This window comes from Aegilops tauschii, chromosome 4 (genome assembly GCF_002575655.3).
Source record: "Aegilops tauschii subsp. strangulata cultivar AL8/78 chromosome 4, Aet v6.0, whole genome shotgun sequence".
In the NCBI taxonomy this organism is placed as follows: domain Eukaryota; kingdom Viridiplantae; phylum Streptophyta; class Magnoliopsida; order Poales; family Poaceae; genus Aegilops; species Aegilops tauschii.
Window position 1 is genome coordinate 480236548 of NC_053038.3, and position 23329 is coordinate 480259876.

At 48.0% G+C, this 23329-nt stretch overlaps 1 protein-coding gene across 1 annotated transcript; it reads left to right on the forward strand.

Annotated features, from left to right (window-relative positions):
- The first annotated feature begins 9613 nt into the window (after positions 1-9613).
- LOC109738601 (transcription factor bHLH96) lies at positions 9614-12148 on the forward strand. Its single transcript, XM_020297698.4, has 3 exons — positions 9614-10179; positions 11168-11572; positions 11745-12148. Exons 1-3 carry the CDS (start codon positions 9769-9771, stop codon positions 11859-11861), a joined length of 933 nt encoding a protein of 310 aa, XP_020153287.1. The 5' UTR covers positions 9614-9768; the 3' UTR covers positions 11862-12148.
- The last annotated feature ends 11181 nt before the right edge of the window (positions 12149-23329 follow it).

Sequence of the window (23329 nt, forward strand, 5' to 3'; positions counted from 1 at the left end):
CCAGAAAAAGGTCTTGATAACCCACAAGTATAGAGGATCAATTGTAGCTTTTTCGATAAATAGGAGTGTCGAACCCAATGAGGAGTTAAAGGTAGAATTTATATTATCTCCAAGTTCTATCGACCACCGATACAACTCTACGTACACTTAACGTTTGCTTTACCTAGAACAAGAATAAAACTAGAAGTACTTTGTAGGTGTAAAGGTAGGCTTGCAAGATAATAAAGAGCATGTAAATAAAAGTTAAGGGATGTTTACATAAAGAAACAATTAAGTTAGTTTTAGTAGAGAGCTTTTTGTAACACAAAGAGAAAGATTTTTCCCTAGGCAATTGATAACTAAACCGGTAATCATTATTGCAATTTTATATGAGGAAGAGGCATGAGCATACATATTTTCTGTACTTGGATCATATGCACTTATGGTTGGAACTCTAGCAAGCATCCGCAACTACTAAAGATCATTAAGGTAAAACCTAGCCATAGCATTAAGTAACAAGTCCTCTTTACTCCCATACACAACAACCCCCTTACTCGGGTATAAGCTTCTATCACTCTCACTACCCACTATAAGAGAATCATGAACGTATTGCAATACCCTACAACGGTAATCCCACAAGCTTGCGCGACATGGAGGGCACCATAGGACGGCACCAAAATAAAACATACAACTCAAACTAATCACGATCGTCAATCAACCCATAGGAAAAAACGAATCTACTCAAACATCATAGGATGGCAACACTTCATTGGATAATAATATGTAGCATTAAGCACCATGTTTAAGTAGAGACTACAGTAGGGAGAAGAGATGTTACACCGCTGCATAGAGGGGGAGAGAGTTGATGTTGATGGCGGCAAAGTTGTTGGTGTAGATCGTCGTCACGATGGTTCCCCCGGCGGTGCTCCGGCGCCACTGGGAGAGAGCCCCCCTCCTTATTCTTCTTCCTTGGTCTCCCCCTAGATGGGAGGAGAGTTTCACCTCTCGTCCATGGCTGCCATGGCTCCCGGAGGGCAGAAGCCCTGCGAGATTGGATCTCTCTCTGTTTCTCTTCTGTTTTGTGTTCCTGTTTTCTGGCCCTTCACCATCTTAAATTCCCGGAGATACGTAACTCCGATTGGGTTGAAATTTTAATACAATTTTCCCTCGATATTATCTTTCTTGAGGTGAAAGAAGGGGGTCAACCGGCTTACGAGCTGCCCACAAGCCACCACGGCGCGACCACCCCCCTGGCCGCGCCCTGGTGCCTCGTGACCACCTCAGGCACCGTCTTGCATTGATTCTTCTTCCCGAAAATCACATATATTCCAAAATAGATCTCCGTAAAATTTTATCGCGTTTGGACTTCGTTTGATATGGATATTCTACGAAACAAAAAACATGCAACAAACAGGAACTGACACTGGGCACTGGATTATATGTTAGTCCCAAAAATAATATAAAATGTTGCCAAAAGTATATGAAATTTGTAGAATATTGGCATGAAACAATAAAAAATTATAGATACAACGGAGACGTATCAATGTCCGAGTGCCTCATGCATTCCTCCTTTTTTGCCAAGATCTCCTTGAACCTCTCCGTCAGCTTGGTTGCACACCTTCTCGCTTCGCCCTCTCCTCCTCCCACTTTTTGCCCCGTAAATTTCTTCTAACATTCTTTTGCGGTTCTTAGGTTGGGTCAGTAAGGTCACCGATTTCTTCCTCGTTGGCTTGGGCGGCAGTCTTGGCAATGAAAAGGTTCCACTTCGGTTGCCCATTCAACTTCAACCAAAATGCATGATGGTGAAGGACTTCTTCTCCAACTTCTTGTACACCACACAAGCACGAGTAGGCTACAAAGTGAAACAATGCATATCCGTCTAGTGAGCAACAAACAATACATGTCCGGCTAGTGATCAACAAAACTAGAACATATCCGACTAATGATCAACTTACTTTCTCGGTCATTTGTGCACCGCTAGGCCACCGTGCGATGAGATGCTTCAAGTGCCCGCAATACTTGGAGACAGCCTCTTGGATGGTGTACCATCGATGGTTGAGGGACTTCCATTCACGGTTGCGGATGGCCGCGTTGGAGTAGGGCGTGAAATGCTTGTGTTCATGGAACCATAAGTGAATGTTCCTCTAAAAGGTTGTGCCCTTTTGCTCCGTGCCATGGACAGTATAGATCCTAGTGGCCAACCATGCATCGCACAACAGCTCGTCCTCCCGCATGTTGAAGCTTTCTCCTCTACCCTTGTTCTTTGGATCGTCGGTTGTATCATCCAGATCATCATCGTCGTCGTCGCCGTCGCCATCCTCCTCCTCCTCCCCATCGGGCTGCTGCTCTCCGGCGGCCCAATGCTGCTATTGTTGTGTGCCATCTCCGGTCTGGGTAGAGGACTGCTGCGTGGCCGTCTGGGTGTAGGACTGCTGCTGCTGGTAGTTGCCGGACTGGGTGGGATCCGAGACTTTCACCTGCCCGTCCTCATAGCCCCCTCCTCCTCCCTCGCCTCCATCATGGATGATGTCGAGCATCTCCCTGTTCGTGTCCTACATCGGCTCCCCTGCTCTAGGCATTGCAGCGAACAACGTGCGGGCACCCATCTGCTCCTCGGTCGCCAGCCGTGCCCGGACGAGCGGCCGTGAAGAATACTTGGAGAAGAGTGGCGACGCATTAACGTCGATGATGTAAGGCACCGTACCGGCAGGGGTTCTGAGCTGTTTGGCGGCGTAGTAGTGCGGAAGCTTAAGGCTCCGGCCACGACGCTGTCTGTAGTATCGGCGCGCCCATCTGCTGGCGTCCACCACGGCTGTGCCGGCCGCCACGACCTCCACGCTCATTGCCACCACTAGGCCCACCGGCGACCAACCGCTTCTTAAGCTTCTCCTCCTTTGCGGCCTTCGCTTTGACGCGGCGATTTTGCCGCATCTCCGAGCTGATGTTCCGGGCAAGAGTGATGTTGGGATCCTCCGGCGCCTCCACCAGCTCCACCTCCGACAGGTTCTCCGATGGTCCCATGCGTTGGTAGCGGAAGAAAGGAGAGGGTAGGAGAAATGAGCGGGAATAGGCGGAGAGCGGCGGGGAATGGAAGAAGAGAGTGGGGGATTTTGGCGCGAAAACAGTGTGGGATGCTACAAAAGCGCGGGCTCCGCCTTCCTTTTGGGTGGGCCAGGGGGTGGACAGCGCAATCCGGAAAGTTGTGGGAGGTCTAAGGATCGGCGTTGGAGATGCCCTAACATAGGATATGCATGTTCTCTGTAACTGGACACATAGTTTTGCAAGAATCATGTCAATCTCGGGAGTTGGCATAATTATATACCAGCTAGGGTATTCCTTAATCCTGATGAAGGCTATAGGAAGAATCTAGCCTGTACGGCAAACATTTTCTTCATACAAGTTGCTATAAACTTGAGGTAAAGCAAAAGGTTCCAATATACTAGCCAGCAAGGGACTACTGACCAAACGAAGAGCCCAGATCCATTTGTTTAAGGCCAGCAATAGGCCAGAAATTGACCGGGGACGGCAGATGTTAGCAATGCTTCCAAATTTTGCATTTCACACTTGCAGTCGCAATAAAACTCCATTAAATCGAATTTATCCCCCACAAGAGATCTCTCCCGGATTTTGCGCTGATTAACTATTTTGTTTGCACACGGCGTACCGCCTCCGGTTATGCGGCGCAGGTCTCCGGTTTCGCCATGAAATGGTCAGATTGCGCCACATCAGCAGCATGTTGCACTTTTGTTGTATATACTTCTGGTATAGTTTGGCATGAAATGGTGAAGGTTCTCTCATGGGTTGGTACAGAGTAATTAAGGCATGAGCAGAATGGACAAAGATCGCCCAGAATCACGTTAAGGATCCAAATATAGAAGTGCACCTACATTGTTAGAGGCCGTACGATCTATTTGTTTCTTTGTAGATGAAAATGCTGATGCGTATAGGTGTCTTCTCGCCGCTTGTCTAGCCAAGTAGCCATATTCGTGGTGGTACACGCACATCTACTTGAAGGAGAAACAAGGTACTATAGACTAGGCTGAGTTTTTTTCCCCGCAAAAAGAAAAAAGGAGAGACTAGGCTGAGTTTTTGAAGAAGTGAACACCTTGTACATTTTGCTGAGAAGATGGGGTTATAGCATGCACGTGTACACGTGACAGCTTTCAATGTTGTCCGAGCAAAACTATGAGAAATTTTCAGCACTGATTAACGGTTGAGTCTTACGCTGGAAATCCAATGAACCTGCATGTGCGTACAAGCCAATTACCAGTAACCAGGCCAACTAGGGTTTGGGGGCTTCGAAAGTTCCAGCTTGGAAAATGGGGAAGAAATAAGTTTGAACAATAATGAATCTGTCGATATCACAAAGATAAAAAGCAAAGCGAAAATCCAGAAATGATTTACTTCCTGATTATCGTACGGACCGGTTTTGTTAATGTGTATGTTGACATAAAATAGCATTTCAGTCTTGATCTGTGCAGATTCTCATGGAAAACACATCAGAGCCTGGCGTTAAGAATCTCAAGACGACACCAGCACATACTCCATACTCCATATACAACAAATACTTGGTACTTTTATCGATAAAGGACATTTTCATCCAATTGTCTTATATTGACCTATACAGCCGCAACAAGCGATCGTCCAGCCTTTGCATAAAAAGATGCACATAGCCAACACGTATAAAAATTGATAAAAATAAACCTCTTACAAAAACACCGTAGTAAAAATTGAGAAACAACCTAAGATGGAGGAGGTCCGATCCGATGGCTAGCTACACTCGCATCCATGGTTGAAGGAAACCTCTAATAGTGCATTATGTATTATTATCTTGATGCACTGATAAAGTGTCCATTGCCCAAAAGCAAACGCACTCCATAATTAGTATTTCTTGCATCAGTTGCGACATCTTACATCTACAAAAGGATGCGACCAATCGTAGGAGTAGTAGAGTACTTGATTAAACCTGGCGTCGCTAGAGTCCAGACGTGTGATTGCAGACAAACTAATAGAGAACGTACACATGTAATCGTCCTGTGCAACACCTGAAGAATAAAACAAAGCGCACTTGCCCAATCCTGTGTTCTGCCGCTGGTTTCACTGGCTTGCGGGAAGTTTTCTTGGGAGCGGTTTCAGGTTCCCCTAATTGGACTTGATCTAACGTGTACCCGACCCCGACAATATGCTGTTTACAAATTGCAAGAAGCGTTTGTTCTTATTCTCCCACCATGTGTGACAAACAGTAGTCTCGAGTTGTCGCTCCTAGACTGGTTATAAATTGTTAATGTAGCTTGTCAGCTTGCTTGCAAAATTCTTGGGAGAGATTCCAATGGTTGCTATGTGCTGTCTTGAGACAATGCATGCATGTTTCTGAAACAAGTACCACGTTGTTGTTACTTTATATTTTCGGTACAGGAGTATCTGTAACCTTTTATTTTGGCCCTGCCACGTACCCAAAAAGTGCAATTTATTCGTCCAAGATTAGTGTTTCCAGAAAAGAATGCATGACATTTCAAAGAGGTGATTGGATGAAGCGGTAACTTCATTTACTAGAGCCATCTATCTACTCTACAAAAAATAGGGCTGATTAAATGAAGTGAAACGAGAAGAAGAAAATGTGAACGAACAATACTACATTTCGGCAGGCCCAAATAAGGAATAGCATGACAATGACAACCTGATTTGGTCAGTGTCTAGAGATGCATGCATCTTTCGCTTTCCCTCTCCTGTTGCTGACACGGCTGTTTTTGTTCATGTTGCGTACATATGATACGGCACAATTGTGTGTGGCTAACATCTTTCTTCACTATATCGATGTCGCCACCGTGTCATTGACGCAATAATTAACGTCGAGTTGTCAGTAATGGCGGTTTCAGGACCCCATAAGCTGGTACTGTTGTATTTATTCGCAAAAAATATTAATATATTTATGATGTGTTTTTTTGCGGAATTATATTTATGGGGTTCCATCATCTAACAACGTCAGAGTCAAGTGTGGCAATGAACTGAAGGTTACATGACTTGCGCAACACAAAACAGGATTCAATCAAATCATTTGATTGGAAATCTAATGTAGATCGATTGTGCATTAGTATGATGAGGGTTCTACCATTACGCAAAAAATACTTGTCAATCTTTTCTAACAAAAAATTAAACTACTATGCACAATGCTCTATTGCACACAGCCTCGTTCCTCCCAAGGAGCATATATACATTTCATTTTTTTCCCGAGCACCAACAATAGCTCTTCCTTTCACCAGATAAAAAAAACTGAAGAATGAGGAAAAAGCTCCAACGACGAGCGCTTCCTCACACATAGGCTGTCTTTTCCCCATGCAATGCCTACAGCACCATCACTCTTCAAGGCGGAATCGACCCCTATGCTTCCTCCATTTGGTTCCCTCGGGTGCCTATCAAAGGTGAAGATCTTCACAGGGTTCCTCCTCCAAGATCGACTCGATGCCAAGGCCAAACTGTTCAGCAAGACCATCACCAACTTGGCAACCCGGCCTAGGTGTGATGCCTGGTAGAAGATGTTGCTCGCATCGCACTCCCCTGCCCTGCGGCAGTTTAGGTCTGGCGCGACGACCTCGACATCCGACCCTGTTCTTTGTTGGATCTTCTATGGGCCTCCCAAACGCAGGATGGCCTTAAGCCCTCAGTTTGGAGATCGGTGCTGCCAACTATTCTATGGAAACTTTGGGACTCCAGAAATGCATGTGCTTTCCACGGCGAAACTCATACTTCCCGTTTTACTATTAGGAACATTACTCATGACTTCTTTCTTTGGATTTTAGATTCTCAGAGTTGTCCGTTAAGGAAGCCACCAAGTCTTGGAGGTTATACCTCTCCTCGCATTATGACATGATACTGTGATTTTGTGACTCTTTTTTGAGTAATATATTCATGTCGGATGCTCCCCTCCCCCCCCCCCCCCCCCCCCCACTAGTGGCTGTTCAAAAACTTTAATTAAGGGGTGAGAGTGTGCACATACTCTAGCAGGGCAAAGCCAAAGTAAAAGCAAAATAATAGAACAGTAAAACAAGAACAGTACTCTCCCTACACGAGGCTATTCAAACGCTTTGCTCCTGCAGTTCACAAATTTTTTAGCTTCGTATTTTATATTTGAAAAATGATCATGGGAGGGGTCTCGATGTGGCGGAAGACCTTTGTTCCAAACAAGTGATAAGTGTGATAGGAGACCCAAAGCTTCGCCAGCTCAAAAAGTTTACTCACCCTTCTACAGTAGGGGCGTCGGACCATAGCTCTGGGTGGATGTCAAGTAAGCCTTCCCAACTTACCGCCACACTCCAAATTCTTGTGGTGTATCTAGATATGAAGAGCAGGCGTGACACGGTTTCTTGCTCTCGCTTGCAAAGTTGGAAGGAGCCATTGTTTGGCAAACCGCGCAATTGGAGCCTATTCGTTGTCAAAAGACGATCTTGAATTGCTATCCATGCAAAAAAAAATACTTTGGTGGATACATGGCTTCCATAAGATGGATCATGAAAGTTGCATCCGCAAAAAGATCTCCACTTCTCTCATTGAAGTGTTTACCCAAACAGATCCACTTCCTAGAGGCATCAATCCATTCCATGCATAGTTGGCAAATCCTGAGGGTTGCCTCGTACTTTCCCAGGTTGAGGATAGCTAGGCCACCGAACTCTTTTGGGTGATAGACAGTGTCACATTTAACTTCGCATTTGGCAATTGGAACTTCGTCGTAGCTCACAAGCTGCACAAAGATAGGCACGCCAAAGCTTGTCAATATATTTCAGTACTTCCACAGGGACGCGGAGGGGCGTGAGGGACTAAATAGCTTGCCAATTCCTCGCCTTATCTTTGCCAACAACTTTCTCCTCTGGTTAATGGAAGTTGTGATGCCACAGGTGAGACGTGGAGAGCGGGAGGCCTATGTAGGCCAAAGGAAAGCGTGATCTAAAGGTCGGGAAATCTCACAGAATGTCATTGAGGTTAAGGCCCTGTCATTTGATTGGCACCACCATACTCTTTAGCAATTTGTTACATGACTTGTAACCACACCAAAGCTCTAAATAATGAATGCATGGTTATGTGTATCATCTTTAACCGGGGCCACAAAGACAGTAACATCACCAGCATAAATGATGGTAATAATGGTAGGTGTGCAGCCCCGAAGATGGTGAAGGAGGCCCTGGCCCGTGGCAAGCTCAAGTATGTGGGTGAGAAGGTCGATTGCCAATACAAAGAGCAATGGAGAAAAATAGGGCTTCCTAGTTAACTAATAAGGAAAACTAGGCTGAAACAAACAAACTCTCCCGCCTAGTAGCATGCACACGCCGACATCAAGATCGGAGGACACAACCCAGAAACGCGACACCTAATGCCCACAAACCAGCAGTTTTGGTCGGAACCAATGCCATTTAGCCACCATCACTACAAGGAGAATGAGAGCGTTCCTACTACGGGAGGAGTAGCCCTAGAACGCCTCCTCAACGACGGCATGGATCCAGCAAGCCACAAAAATCTCGTGTCACATGTGCTGCCCCAACTTGTCGCCACCCAACGGCATCGTGATCCTGCCGACCACACGGTGTCAGCCAAAACCCCCTGCGACACAATAACACACATCTCCCGGGCCATTGCCGACCTCCATCCACTCTGCTCCACAACCTAAAATACATAATACTAGGTTAATGTTTGTACTATTTCCAGAGGGTGAATGCTTGTACTTAGGGGTAATAATAGACTTGGGCTTGTTTAATTAATCTGCAAGCACACAAGAAGCTAGCAGAGCAGGCAAAAACATTGCCTACAGGCTACGGAAAGACGGATGCGCCATATAACCTTTGTAGCGAGATGTCACATGAGGCCCGGCGCGTAGTTGAATTGTACAAGTGGCCAAGGAGAAGGAGCTAGGTCGATGCATGAACGGTGAAATCACAGCACATGCATGCATGCATGCATGCAGCTGGCTGGCTAGTCCGAACCTTCATATGACTGCACTAGCCGTCTAGCCAGTACTCCTACGCAGGAGTTGGCGCTGCAGTGATGCTGTAGATGTATGTCGAGGCTTTGAGCTAGCTTAGGTTAGTTTGGGTGGCTGGCTCACCGTGAAATCTCGACAGCAAGCTGGACAAGGCGTGTACTAGCGCTAGTGCTAGGTGCGTGCGCAAAGCTGGCGCTGCATGTTACCCGGGGGGGCGGGCCACCGTGCATGCAGCAGATGCATAGAGAATCTCTCGGTCCACGCACTCTCGCATAATTTGACCGTTCCCCCACACCTGAAAAAAAAACGTAGCCGTACAGCCCAGTTTGCAAATACACCCTGCCGGGACCTATAGATTTGCAATCCTCTGCCGTTTGTTTGCCATTGGGCCAAGTTTTTAGTATTTTTTTCGCCGTTGTAACCAGCCCATCAAAGGTCAAGTTGATAATTCAACATCGGTGCTCACATTTTCTACTTGATAATTCAACATCGGTGCTCACATTTTCTTGTTGGCCTTGCCCGATTCTGTTACCTAAACCGTTGGGTGGGACGCGTCCCCGTTGATTCCTTCCCCGAAGTGGCAGCACAGCGCACCACCAACGCCCTCGCGCGCGCATGGTGATGGTCCCCTCCCTCCGTCCGCGAGCTCCCTATAAAACGCGGGCGCCCCTCGCCACCCTCCCTCCCACCTCAAACGCCGATCAGTACCTGTGTCGCTGCCGCCGCGTACTGTGTGTGTCACCTGTCTATTAGCTTGTCTTGTCGATCTCCGGCCGTCTCCCTCACAGGCCGTGAACCTTTTGCCGCTTGCCCGCGCGCGCATGGCGCTGGAGGCCGTCGAGTTCTCGCAAGGCCACTTCGGCTACGGCCAGGCTCCGGGGCTCGGGCCCTGGTGCGACATGGTAGGCGCCGGCGGGTTCTTTGAGGACTGCTGGGATCAGCAGCTTTTGGCCGCCCCCGTGGCGCCCAATGCGGAGGATCAGTGGGAGCCGGTCTCCAGCTGGGACCAGTCTGAGGCGTCCTCGGAGGGCAAGGCGGCGGCGCCGGAGCCGGCCATGGCAGCGGCGGCGACGGGGAGGAGGAAGCGGAGGCGCACCAAGATCGTCAAGAACAAGGAGGAGGTGGAGAGCCAGCGGAGGACCCACATTGCCGTGGAGCGCAACCGCCGCCGCCAGATGAACGAGTACCTCGCCGCGCTCCGCTCACTCATGCCACAATCCTACGCTCAAAGGGTACTACTCGATTTTATCTGCCTTCTTATTTTCCCTACTCGATTTTATCTTTACTAACATCATAAGCTCTTAATAATTCATAAGAATTGGTTGTGTGCATCGCAATGATGCAGATGTGGGGTTTCAACCTCCTTTACGAAAAAGCATCATAAGCTCTAATCGATTTTATCTTTACTAAGCATCGTATGCTTTACTCGATTTTAGCATCTCTCAAGTGTCTATAGTGTCACTATTAGTAGGTTTTTGCACCGTACGAGTGTTTCGACATCGGGCACTCATAACAAGCTTTCTGATGATTTTCCAACTCGCAACGCTCTTTCCATTCCCCTTTTGCTATAAGAGCCTGTCAACGCTCTCAACGAGTATCTGCTAATGTTCAAACTCACAACCCTCTTCACATTCCCCTTTTGTTGTAAGAACCGGTCAACACTCGCGGTCGCAGCGAGTGTTCTGCTAATGCTCCAACTCGCACCTCTCTTTCCATTCCCCTTTGGTTATCCACAAGAACAAGTTATTTCGATTCAGCAACTAATGACTGAAAAGGCGATTCGCCCCTTTGAAAAAAAAATGGCAAGTTCAATCGTATCTGATGAGTGAGCAATCATCAAGACATTATTAGTTGTATATGTATGATTTTGATTGATTTTAGCATCTCTCAAGGTCCTATTGTGTTAGTAGATTTTTGTTATGTAGGAGTATTTTGAGGGCCAGCACTCTCAGCGGGTTTCGTGCTAATGCTCCAACTCAGAATATTTCTTACGGTTCCCCTTTTCTTTGCTATCTGTAAGAACCGGTTATTTCCATTGAGCAATTAACCAAGGGTTAATAATTCGCAAAAAAAAAAAACAAAGGGCCCGGGTTAATGAAAAGGGGTTCGCCTGGTTGGATTAAAAAAAACACCTCAATGGTTCAATCGTATGATTCAAATAAATGAGTGATCGATTATTAAGAAATTAACTGTATATTTTTTTGATTAACATTTTGTTAGGGCGACCAAGCATCCATCGTTGGTGGGGCAATCAACTACGTGAAGGAGCTGGAGCAGCTCCTCCAATCGCTCGAAGTCCAAAAAAGCGTCAAGAACCGCACCGGCCGGTCCCCGTTCGCCAGCTCCTTCACCTTCCCACAGTACTCCACCTCGTGTAATGCCACGCAGGCCACCGCCAGCGACGGCGGCTCCGGTGCCGATTCGAGCGGCGACAAGAGCGAGGCGGGCGTGGCCGACATCGAGGTGACCATGGTGGAAGGCCACGCGAGCCTCAAGGTGCTGTCCCGGCGGCGGCCGAAGCAGCTCCTGAGGCTTGTCGCCGGGCTGCAGCAGCTGCGCATCCCGCCGCTCCATCTCAACGTGACCACCGTCGACGCCATGGTCCTGTATTCCTTCAGCCTTAAGGTAATTAACCTTCTCCTGAAGTAGTTTATTTACATGGAGTATAAGGTGATGGAGACAGATCGACGGATCGAGCCGTGGCACGTCGACGGTTTGTTTCCGTTTCTATATAAGAACGGCGTCCGGTGGTGGTGATGGCATCGATCTTTCTTTGTTTTGCATGCACGTACGGTAGGTGGAGGATGGCTCCAAGCTGGGCTCTGTGGAAGATATTGCGGCCGCTGTGCATGAGATCCTGGCCAGGATACAGCGGGAGGAGGAGGAGGCCGGTCGACTCAGCAGCTCGAGCTGATGCTGATGGCTGATCGATGCCAAGGAGGAGACCGTCGTCGTGCAAGCCTGTGACGCGCGCACTGCTCCCTGCATCTGTGCATGTCGTGTACCTGCCGCGTCCTGGAAAATGGAATCCATTCTAGCTTTGTACGTGAAACTGTGAATGCGACCGCTGTACCCTGCATCCAACCTTGCCCAGTCCAGAGCAATGGCGAAAAAAACTAGGACAAGATAACTAGCTCTACATCAAAACTGGCGCCCTGCATGTTTGGCTCTGAACTGAACACGTCCTTTTTGGAGTGCGTACGTGTACATGCATTCACGGATTTACTTTACATGCATGCACACAGACACACAGCCGCTGTGTGTCTCGAATCCATTCACATGCTTCTGTTTCACGGTGAGGCCGGCCGTGTGGTACATCTGTGTCGAGAGATTTGTTTGGGGATGAACAGAGCTAGCCGGCAGGCAGCAGAATGATTGCCCGATGATGTGACGAGTTGGATCCTCTTTTATCTGTTGCGCAATAAATCTCATCCGTGTATAGAGCTCGGCTCTGCGAACGAGTGGGCCGTGGGCGCATATAATGCATGTGCTGTGCAGACATAAATGTGCGTTTCAGGGTTCATGCACGATCGAGCATACTGCGTACACAGACAACATGAGTGGTATTCGTTAGAGGCTAGAGATTCCATTGACAGGGAAATAGTTGTCGCTGCGTAGGCGTCAGCTGGTAAATTGCTGCTTGTTGCAGTTGTGTTGTTTTATGACTGTCCCTTTGTAGGTGCCCACACGACATGATTTCATAAATGTACTTTCTTGTTTTCTTTGACGGAAATACTAGATGATACCCCGGGCGCTGCTTGGGAATTTGCTTACATATATTCCAATGAGATTTGGTTATATGTCCCGCAAAAAAACGATTTGGTTATATGAATATGAAGATATGAACTAATAATATAATAACTGAAACAAAAAAATATGATTATTATTATTGGGGTGCTTTGTACTTCTGGTGAATTTTTATAATAGATATGAATCCTCTTAAAAAATACATATGATTATGGTAAATGTATAATTATAAAAATATTGAAATAAATAGCATCATGTAATAATAAATATATTTAAGCCCTTTTGCATGCTTGGTTGCATGTTGAGACAAATACGTTAGTGTGGATCACTTACTCAGTTATTTATATTGGATTTCTTCCACTCTTATTTGCATGGATATATGTTACTTTGGTATTTGCACGGATATTTGAGCCAGGCATTGTTAATTATTTTTTGGACTCAGATACTTATATGCTATTGCGCTATTGGAAGAAGAACATTATGTCAAGTCAATTAGTGAATGTGTCTTTTGTATACAATATTACATTTAGCAAATTCCATATATACCACCGAGAATTTAACTTTATGCCCAATGTTACTCCAAAATTTCATAACATTGAAATTTTGCACTAGGTAAAGATTTGCCATTTCGCTAGTTGGCCATCAAGCGACAACTAAAAAGATGATTTTCCCCTTAGCCATGTCGTGTGGTGATATGCAATTTTTTAATTGATTTTGGAATAAATTTGTTGCTGAATTCTAGCATGAAATGACACTTGTTTTGATATATTTCACCAATTAAATACTAAAAAAGTATATAAATTCAACATGCAAATAAACAGAAGTTCAGCAAAATATCCTCTTATTTAGCATAGCATCAATCTTTTATATAAATTTATTAGCACACTAAATCATTATATGCAAATCCAACAACATTTAGCAGTTATCACAACAATATGCTCAAAAGCATCAAACTTCGCCACAACACCATATTTGGATCATCGCAACTCAAAAGTGAGAAAGTCTCCGCCATAGTTTATTAGCAAGCAATGAACCAAACAAACCACACATTACAACCATAAACAATCCCTGGAACCTTACAACCATATACCCATTTCCTCAAGCGTCATGGCCTGCTTGGCCTGCTCGCTTAATTTGTGGTTGTCCAACCACATAACAGTTAATTTAATATGCACCTATGCTGCCTAAATATTAAATAATCATCTACGTGGAAACCATGAAGAACCATTACACTCTTATACTTAATTCATATGCAACAAATTAATCGATGAGGGCAACAAGCTGCGTTGGTACAAATAACAAGTTTGCATGAGGTTCTGTGTGAAAATAATATAGGTGTATCCAGACACTAGAATACAACATGTCAAAAAGATATCCGACTATACCACAATAACCTACTTGTCTATAAAATTGAGAAGAAATGTTTTTAGTGGCCTCAAGGGGTGTACCCTTCTAGGATCCATGAAAGATTCCATGCAAAAAAGGAGCCACGAAGGAAGATCCGTCGATGTTGGAGGTGCCTCTGGTGCTTGATGATCCACTCATGTTTGCTGCAAGCTTGCCATTAGATCCTCAAACCCCCATAATCGAAATAGGATTTGTGTGGTGGAGTTATGAAGGGTAGCGGGCTCACACAAGCAGGAAGTGGTCGAGCTTGCTAGCCATTAGGATAAAGGAGTTGCTTCTACTTGGAGGGGACACACAAGGGTGGAGTCATAAACTGGAGCCAGAGCCCTGCTGCTGCTGTGTCTTGGGAGGATGCTGGTGCGTAGGAGGACAACCGGGGAAGGAAATTGCATCAACGTGGAGGAAGACTGGGGATGAAGATGTCGGTGCCACCTACGTGAGATGGAAACCTCATCGCCGCCAATGCCAGCTACACAAGTTGCATGATGAATTAGTGGATATGAAAGGATGTTGTGTCGAGCCCTTTTTTCTCCTCATTTTTTGAACAATGGACCCAAGTACGATGGTTAATATGTAAACAACAAACGGGTAGCGGTTTAGGCCTTGTACACAGTCAACGCCTAGTCAACTGATTGAAGTGGTAAATCTGCACACGATGCAAAATTTTAGTAGTATATTAAGTACAAGGAAGTTTTGAGTGTCATTTAGGCATACAAGAAAATTATCAGTGGTACAAATTGAATTTCATGTCTAGATTGGTATGAGTTAACACACAAACAATTGACTCATGGTTGTTGTAACAAGAACTACACAAGTGCATATATAGTCAAGTGCATATACAACGGCGACGAGCATAGGGGCACAGGCGCACTGTTGCCTTGGCCGCGCCGTGCCCGTGTTCGCTGCGGCGAGCTCCGGTGCCGGCGAGCGCCAAGGTGGACTTATGGAGGTGCAAACGAAGATGGGGGCACGGTTTGGCAAGGTGCAGTGGTCGGGGCAGCGAGCACGCGCGCAACAGAGGCGCTGGCGCAATGCAGAGCGCGTCGACCACATGCCAACCCCCTTGGACTCTCGTGGTCACCGCGTGAACTTTTGCATTAGGCTGAGCTAAGCGTAAACACCATGTCTAGCAGCTAGTCCTTAGTGGTTTTGGTCATTTTGCAATGTTGACTGTGTCACATGTGAATTGTGGGAGGGGCTTTCTTCCTGGCAAGTTTCTGGACAGAAACTTGTGAGCTTCACTGAGAAAAATTTAGTGAGAATTAAGGGTTGTGCTTTGGGGTTTAGTAATCTCTTAGGAGGGTAATTAAGCTTAGAAAAGATCAGCCCCAAAAGATCAAGCAAAAATATACTTGCTGTACAAAGTGATCATTCTTTCCAGAACAGAAATAATTTTCTGTAGCAAAAATATTACAAAAAGTTATGCAATATTTTTGCTCAGGAAGGTGCCCTAGGGTTCAAAGAATATTTGTGAATTTATTCAGAATTTTAGGAGCAAGAAATCTAGGGGTTGCTTTGGAACATACTTCTCTGAAGTGATTTTTAGGGAAGAAAATGAATATTTGTCTTTTATGAAAAATATTCCGTGGGCTTTTGTTGGAGTTTTTCAGAGAAGGAAAAGTGAGTTAGAGGTGAATGAGTCACTTGGGTGAAAATCAAGGGTAGGCCCAAGTGTTCAAGTCCATTTGAATTGATTCAAAACTCCAAATCCAAAGCAAATGCAAATGAAAGTCCGGAAAAAGAGAGAAGGCAAATCCAGGCTGTCACAAACCTCCCCCACTTAAGATGAATCACGTCCTCGAGATTTGGTTGCTTGGGAAAACAATTCTAGGTAGGTTGTCCTTAAAAATTCCTCTCTTTCCCAGGTTGCTTCTTCTTCGGTGTGATGCTCCCACTGGACCTTGTAAAATTTGATTGCTTTGCTGCGTGTGACCTTTTCTGTCTCATCCAAGATTCTGAACAGTCTCTCATCATAAGTTAAATCTTTAGCAAGCTCAATCTCTGACATACCAGTCCTCTTCTCGGGTGGTGAAATACACCGTCTCAGCTGTGATACGTGGAACACATCGTGTACTTCCGACAATTCTGGTGGCAATTCCAACTGATAAGCAACAGTGCCAACTCGTGTCATGACCGGGAACGGACCAATATACCTCGGTGCCAATTTGCCTCGGGTCTGAAATCTCTTGACTCCCTTCATGGGTGTGACTCGGAGATACACGTGTTCCCCGGGTTCAAAACTGACTTGCCGATGTTTGGCATCATAATAACTCTTCTATCGTGACTTAGCCAGTTGTAGTCTATCTCGAATTTCCTTGACTTGTTTCTCTGCATCTAATATCAGATCAGTATCGAAGATACGTCTATCCCCAGTTTGAGACCAATTTAATGGAGTGCGGCACTTACGTCCGTATAAAGCTTCAAAGGGAGACATTTTTAGACTGGTTTGAAAACCGTTGTTGTATGAGAATTCCGCATATGGCAGACAATCTTCCCATTTGGGTCCATGGGCTAAGGCACATGCTCGAAGCATATCTTCAAGGATTTGATTTACTCGTTCAGTCTGACCGTCTATTTGCGGATGATAGGCGGTGCTATATTTGAGAGCGGTCCCCAAAGCTTGATGGAGTCCGGACCAGAATGTGGATGTAAACAATGATCCTTGGTCCAAAGCGATTGTTTTTGGCACTCCATGCAAATTGACAATCCGGGATACATACAATTGTGCAAGTTGATCAGCGCGAAAGGTGGTGCGGATGGGAATAAAGTGAGCCACTTTAGTCAGCGTGTCCATTATGACCCATATATCATCGTTGCCTTGGTGAGTCCTGGGTAGACCGGTGATAAAGTCCATTCAGACATCGTCCCATTTCCATTGCGAGACGTGTAGAGGTTGGAGAAGTCCGGCGGGTTTTTGGTGTTCTGCCTTTACTTTGTTGCAGATGTCACAACAAGCGACAAAATATGCGATGTCCCTTTTCATTCCATCCCACCAAAATAACTGTCGAAGGTCTTCGTACATTTTAGTGCCGCCTGGGTGTATTGAATATGAGGATTCGTGTGCTTCTGCCAAAATTTTCTTCCTCAAATCTGCATGCTCAGTACGCATATCCTTCCTCGGAACCTGAGTGTACCTAGTGCGTCCCTTGAGAAATCCTGAGTCTTGCCTTCTTGCAGATTTTTGATATATACTTGCAGACTCTTGTCTTCAGCCTGTGCTATGCGAATCTCCTCTTCTAGCGTTGGCGTTACTTCCAAAATATTCGCAAGGCCGGCACTTATAAATACCAAGTTGAGCTGAGCGATCTCTTGTTGGAGTTCTGAAGGCAAAGACTCCATCATGGCATTCAAGTTCGTAGGCTTGCGGCTGAGGGTATCAGCAACCACGTTGGCTTTTCCCGGATGGTAATTTATTTCCAAATCATAGTCTTTGACCAACTCGAGCCATCTTCGCTGTCGAAGGTTTAAGTCTGGCTGGGTGAATATATATTTGAGGCTCTTGTGGTCGGTAAATATTTGACATCTCTTTCCAATGAGGTAATGTCTCCAAATCTTTAGAGAGCGCACAACAGCGGCTAGTTCCAAATCATGTGTTGGATAGTTTCCTTCATGAGGTTGTAGCTGGCGTGATGCGTACACTACCACCTTGCCGTCTTGCATAAGTACACACCCAATGCCTTGTCTGGATGCGTCACAATACACATCAAAGCTACGGTAAATGTCTGGGGAAGTCAGGACTGGTGCTGATGTCAATCTGGTTTTTAGCTCGTTAAAGCTCTGCTCGCAATCCTCAGTCCATTCAAATTTCTTGTCTTTCTTGAGGAGTTCTGTCATTGGCTTGGCAATTTTGGAGAATCCTTCGATGAACCGACGGTAGTACCCGGCTAATCCAAGGAAACTCCGGATTTGGGATACTGTCGTGGGTGCTTCCCAATCAAGCACATCTTTCACTTTGCTAGGATCCACTACGATACCTTCTGCTGAAAGAATATGCCCCAAAACCCAACTTGTTTGAGCAAAAACATTTTGCATAAAGCTGATGGTCACGGAGTCTCTGTAAGACTACTCGGAGGTGTTCCACGTGTTCTTCGTTACTCTTGGAGTATATGAGAATATCATCGATGAAAACCACCACAAATTTATCCAAGAATCCTATGAATACCTTATTCATCATATGCATGAAAAAGGAGGGGGCATTTGTGAGACAGAAGGACATCACTGTATATTCATAGAGACCGTAACGGGTAGTGAAAGCGGTCTTAGGAATATCTTCCTTCTTGATTTTTAGTTGATGATATCCGGTCCTTAAATCAACCTTGGAAAATACATTTGCACCACTGAGCTGATCGAACAAGTCATCAATCCTTGGTAGCAGGTATTTGTTCTTGATTGTGACATCATTCAACTGTCGGTAGTCAACGCACATTCTGAGACCACCGTCTTTCTTGTGTACAAATATTGCAGGTGATCCCCATGGTGATGAGCTTGGGTGGATATAACCTTTCTGGAGCATCTCATCAAGCTGTTTCTTTAACTCCACTAATTCTGACGAAGGAATTCGATAATACTTCTTGTATAGCGGTGCGGTTCTGGGCACAAGATCAATTGCAAACTCAAGCTCTCGGTCCGGTGGCATGCCTGGCAATTCTTCTGGGAATACATCGGGAAACTCACTGACCACGGGAATTAATCCCAACTCGTCCGCCACAGCGGTGAAGACCATTTCTTTCTTGAGTACACTTCTGCGAGCATATAATTTTGTAGTCTGCCCTTCCTGACTTGTCAAAGTGACTTCCCGGGTCACACAGTTTATGCATACTTGATATTGAGTCAACCAGTTCATTCCCAAAATAACATCCAACTTGGCAGACTCGATTAATACCAAAGTGGTTGGAAAGCGGACCCCTGAATATCAATTTCCAAATTCCCGCAAACCAAATTGCTTTTGAGCACAGATCCCGGGGCTGAACCAGCATACTTTTTCCCAAAAGCGAGCAAGGAAATTTGTTTTGGGCAACAAAACTTCAAGAAACAAAAGAGTGGGAAGCCCCAGAGTCGAATAAAATTATTGTGGGTATGTTATTAACAAAAAACATACCAATGACGACTTCGGGGTTTTCCCGAGCCTCGTCGGTGGAGAGGTGATGAACTTGCCCTTGGACGATCTGCTGGGTATGATATGGCCCCATGTGATTGACTTGCGGCCGGAACAGGGAATTTGACTTCTTGGGACACTGCCTGCCATAATGTCCGGTCTGTCCACAACTAAAGCAGGCGTTGTTGCGCTGGCGCTCCTCGTGTACTAGACTGGTCACGACATTCTTGACTTGAGTAGTGTTCTTGTTCACATTCTGCTGCCAATTGGGTTTGTACTCCACTTGAGTCTGTTGCCAGGTACGGGCCTTCTGTATGGGCTATCCATCCATCTTTGTCTCAAATTTACGCTTGTGGTCATTGTTTGCGGGTCGGTTGTCTTGCACAGGCTTGTATTCTCTTTCTGCAATGAGGGCCTTATTTACCAGAGATTGAAAATCTGGAAAGTCGCGCATGCAGAGAGCACTCTTGAGGTGTTGATTTAATCCTCCAAGGAACCTGTCAACCTTCCTTTCTTCCGTGGACACATCATAAAGGGAATAACGGGCCAGATGGTTGAACTTGTGCAAATATTCACTTACTGACAAACTGGCTTGAGTGAGACCAAGAAATTCTCGTTGCTTGACCTTCATGATACTAGCTGGAATATGATACTTGAGAAATTGGTCCTTGAAATTAGTCCACGTAATTTCTTCTCCCGCGGGCCACAGAGCTTTAGCATTATCCCACCATATAGCAGCGGCTCCTTCAAGATAGTGGGTAGCGAATGGAACCTTGTCAGCTTCTTCAGTGTGAGCAATTTCAAGTTTCTTCTCAATGGTTCGTAACCAATCGTCTGCTTCCAAAGGGTTAACCACTTGACTGAAACTGGGAGGCTTAGTCTGTCGGAGTAAATGACCAGGGGTAGCCTCATCAGCTCCCCATGGTATTTCAAGATATCGGGGCCAGCTGCGCCCCTCAAGCCCCCCAGATGAAGAGCCGCCTTCTCAAGGCCGGCTGCTGGAAGGCGGCAAAGCCCAGAGGGCAGCCATGAGATGGTCCGACTCCTAGCAGGAGGCCTCTAGAGAGGCCGGCTCCTTGCAGTTGGCCGCCCTCCGTTCCCTTGAAGTTATCACCTCATTACAACGACGAGACGGGGCGTGGCTACAGTACAGCCTGCCACCCCCGAATCCAGGGCGGAGCGTGGCCACAGTGCAGCGTACTGGGCGAACATCCCTCGCATGGCGCGACACTGTTGCCACGCAGCCCGTGACATCACCCATGGCAGAGGGGGCCATGCTCCCACTACGGGCTGTCGGTATGGCCCGCAGGCGGTGGGCCCTACTTGTCTGTGAGAAGCCAGAAGGTGGCAAGCCCTGACCAGTCGGCACCTGGGAGGCCGACTCCCCACCAGGCAGCCCTCCCCTTCCCTCAAAGTCTGTGCGCCATTAATCAGAAGAGACGGGGGATGGCTACAGTGAACGCCCATCCAGGTGGCAGGACTGTAGCCATGCTCTCCCCGACAAAGCATGCATCATCAGTTGCACGACCACAGTACTTAGCAGCTAGCAGGACCCGCAAGCGGCGGGCGCGGCCTATCAGTGAAGTACGAGACAGCCGGCGGGTCCCACCAGGCAGCGGGCCCCAGCTGCCGGTGGAGAAGCCGGTCACCAGAGACACTGACAGCCGGGTCCTACACTCGGCCAGATTACCATTGTACCCCTGGGGGGTAGGCCTATATAAACCCCCCAGGGCACCCATGCAAAGGGTTCAGCCTCATAGAGACCGCACACACACATAGAGAGAGTGAAGCTAGGGCTAGCCTTGTTCTTCTTCCTCCTCTAGAGAAACAGCTCAAGGAGCAAGCTTGTAGCCACCATTGTTGATTTAGTGATCATCCGGAGACCCGGTAGAGCAGGACTAGGGGTGTTATCTCCTAGGAGAGCCCCGAACCTGGGTAAGATGCGTCGGCGTACATGTCTACGCATTATCCTGTTTCCAGGCACCGGCGACGTCTTACTCTCCCCCACCATGATAAGCCATCCTTTGGCATATGTCGCACGACACCCCCAACATTTGGCGCCCACCGTGGGGCTAGGTGCACCGTCGTCCGGAGATCTGTTCTGGACGGGAACCCTCTTCCTCCCTGGCGAGCGCAGCCAGCCCGGCACGCCCGATGGCGTTTGCACCGGCCGCGCTGCATGACGCAGAAGTTGCCTGCCCGGCGAGCTGCCTCACTAATCTCATCGGCGAGATCCACCTCTCCGACGAGCCCGCGCTCGACGCGGGAGCAGCCAGTTCCGAGAGTTGCCTCGTCGACCTCCTTGGCAAGCTTCACATCGCCAACGAGCCGGCCTCTGACCTAGAGTCAATTGGCTCCCACTGATCCGATGCTTGTCGACTCCGACACGGCATCCCTCGACGCATTCCCCACCAACGTGGTGGTCATCGATGACCCGCTCCCTCGAGCGGATAGCAGCGGCAGCACCGTCACGGAGGTGCTCGTCATCAGCCACGATGGAGCATCTGGCGGAGCCGCTCAGGACCCGCTCCAGGCGGCACTACGGGACCTGTCCGCGCCCATTGCGGAAGACGCTGACGCCGCGGCGCTAGAAGCCTACCGCGTCTCCCTCGTCGAGAACGCCAAGAAATTGGATACCATGAGACGCCTCTCCGATGCCTACCAGCATGAAATCGACCGTGCCGTTGGCGGCATGCCGGCTGTTGGCGAGCCCAGCCGCATGGGCACCGTCCGACAGCGCGGCGCTGCCGTCGCCAGCATGTTTAGGGTAGACCGCCCTGTCTACGCCATGCCCATGGAGAACATACGGGCTGCCCAGGCGGCAGCAGATGAGCTGGACCACCTGGAGGGTGACGAGCGTCGTTGCATGACAGAGCGCCTTCAGCAGCTCATCGATGCGGCTGCCGCGCAGCAAGAAGCCGGCCGTCACGTGGTGGAACCCGGCATGCATGCCGAGAGTCCTCCCCCTCGCCAAGACCAAGGCGCGACCTCCCGGACGCCGACAGGCGGCGTCCGCGATAGGCGAGACCGAGAGCCGGCGGCTAGCCGCAGCCGCACCGGCCTCAACATCGAGCGCAACCAAGACGGCCGCCCACGAGAAGTGGAACGACGGGACAATCATCCGCCTCCTCTTCCTCGCAGGGAGAGGCGCGCCTCCCCGCCGCCTGTTGAGCACCCGACTCTCAGCGACCGGCTGGGCCGCCGTGAAGGAGTCGGAGAGAACGATGCTCGCCATCAGATCGACCGCCTGGCTCGATCCCTGGCGTTAGAAAAACAAGATGCAATCGATCCGCCTTGTTTTGGCCCCCGCATACGGCCAAGTACAACGGCTCCGTGAAGCCGGAAGATTGGCTGGTTGACTACTCCACCGCGGTCAACATAGCAAACGGCAACAAGCGCGTTGCCGTGAAGTACGTGCCCCTCATGCTTCAGGGCATGGCCCGGACATGGCTGAACAGCCTCAAGCCCTACATCGTCAATAGTTGGCTAGATTTCACCGAAGTCTTCATCCGCAACTTCACCAGCACCTACAAAGCGGCCGCCCAAGCCTCGCCAGCTTTCTCTGTGCGTCCAAGGCCCCACCGAGTCCACTCGCGACTACCTGACGTGGTGGACCGAGCTGCGCAACTCCTATGAAGGGGTGCACGAGGTGCAAGCCATAGAGTACTTCACCGCTGGGTGCGGAGAGGGTACCTTGCTCAAGCACCGACTCCTCTGTGACGAGCCAGCCACGCTCGACGAACTGCTGATCATAGCAGACAAGTACGCCACTGCCGACTCCTCCATGAAGTTGGAGCTCCAGGTGGACGAGACCGGGAAGGTGCTCCCTCCGGCTCCTCGGACGCCGGCTGGTGACAACACTCGGTGCTAGTAGCAAAATGACAACAAACGCAAGGCCCCTCAGCCGGCTTCCACGAGCCGGCAGGTGGCGACAGTTGAGGATCAGCAGCCGGAGGGACAACCCGGCCCCAAGCGTCAGAAGGGCGGCAAGCCTGCTTGGTTGCCCGCCTTCTCTTATGAGCAAACCCTCGATGCTCCCTGCAAGTTCCATAGCGGCGCGAAGACATCCAACCACACCACTCGGAAGTGCCACTGGCTCACCCGAATCTCCAAGGGCGAAGGACTGCTGCCAC

What these genes read in the sequence shown, in the direction of transcription:
- LOC109738601 (XM_020297698.4), top strand. Translation starts at nt 9,769, where the DNA reads ATGGCGCTGGAGGCCGTCGAGTTCTCGCAAGGCCACTTCGGCTACGGC. An exon ending in CACAATCCTACGCTCAAAGG is followed by an intron (nt 10,180 to 11,167) that starts GTACTACTCGAT and finishes ACATTTTGTTAG; the next exon opens with GGCGACCAAGCATCCATCGT. An exon ending in TGTATTCCTTCAGCCTTAAG is followed by an intron (nt 11,573 to 11,744) that starts GTAATTAACCTT and finishes CACGTACGGTAG; the next exon opens with GTGGAGGATGGCTCCAAGCT.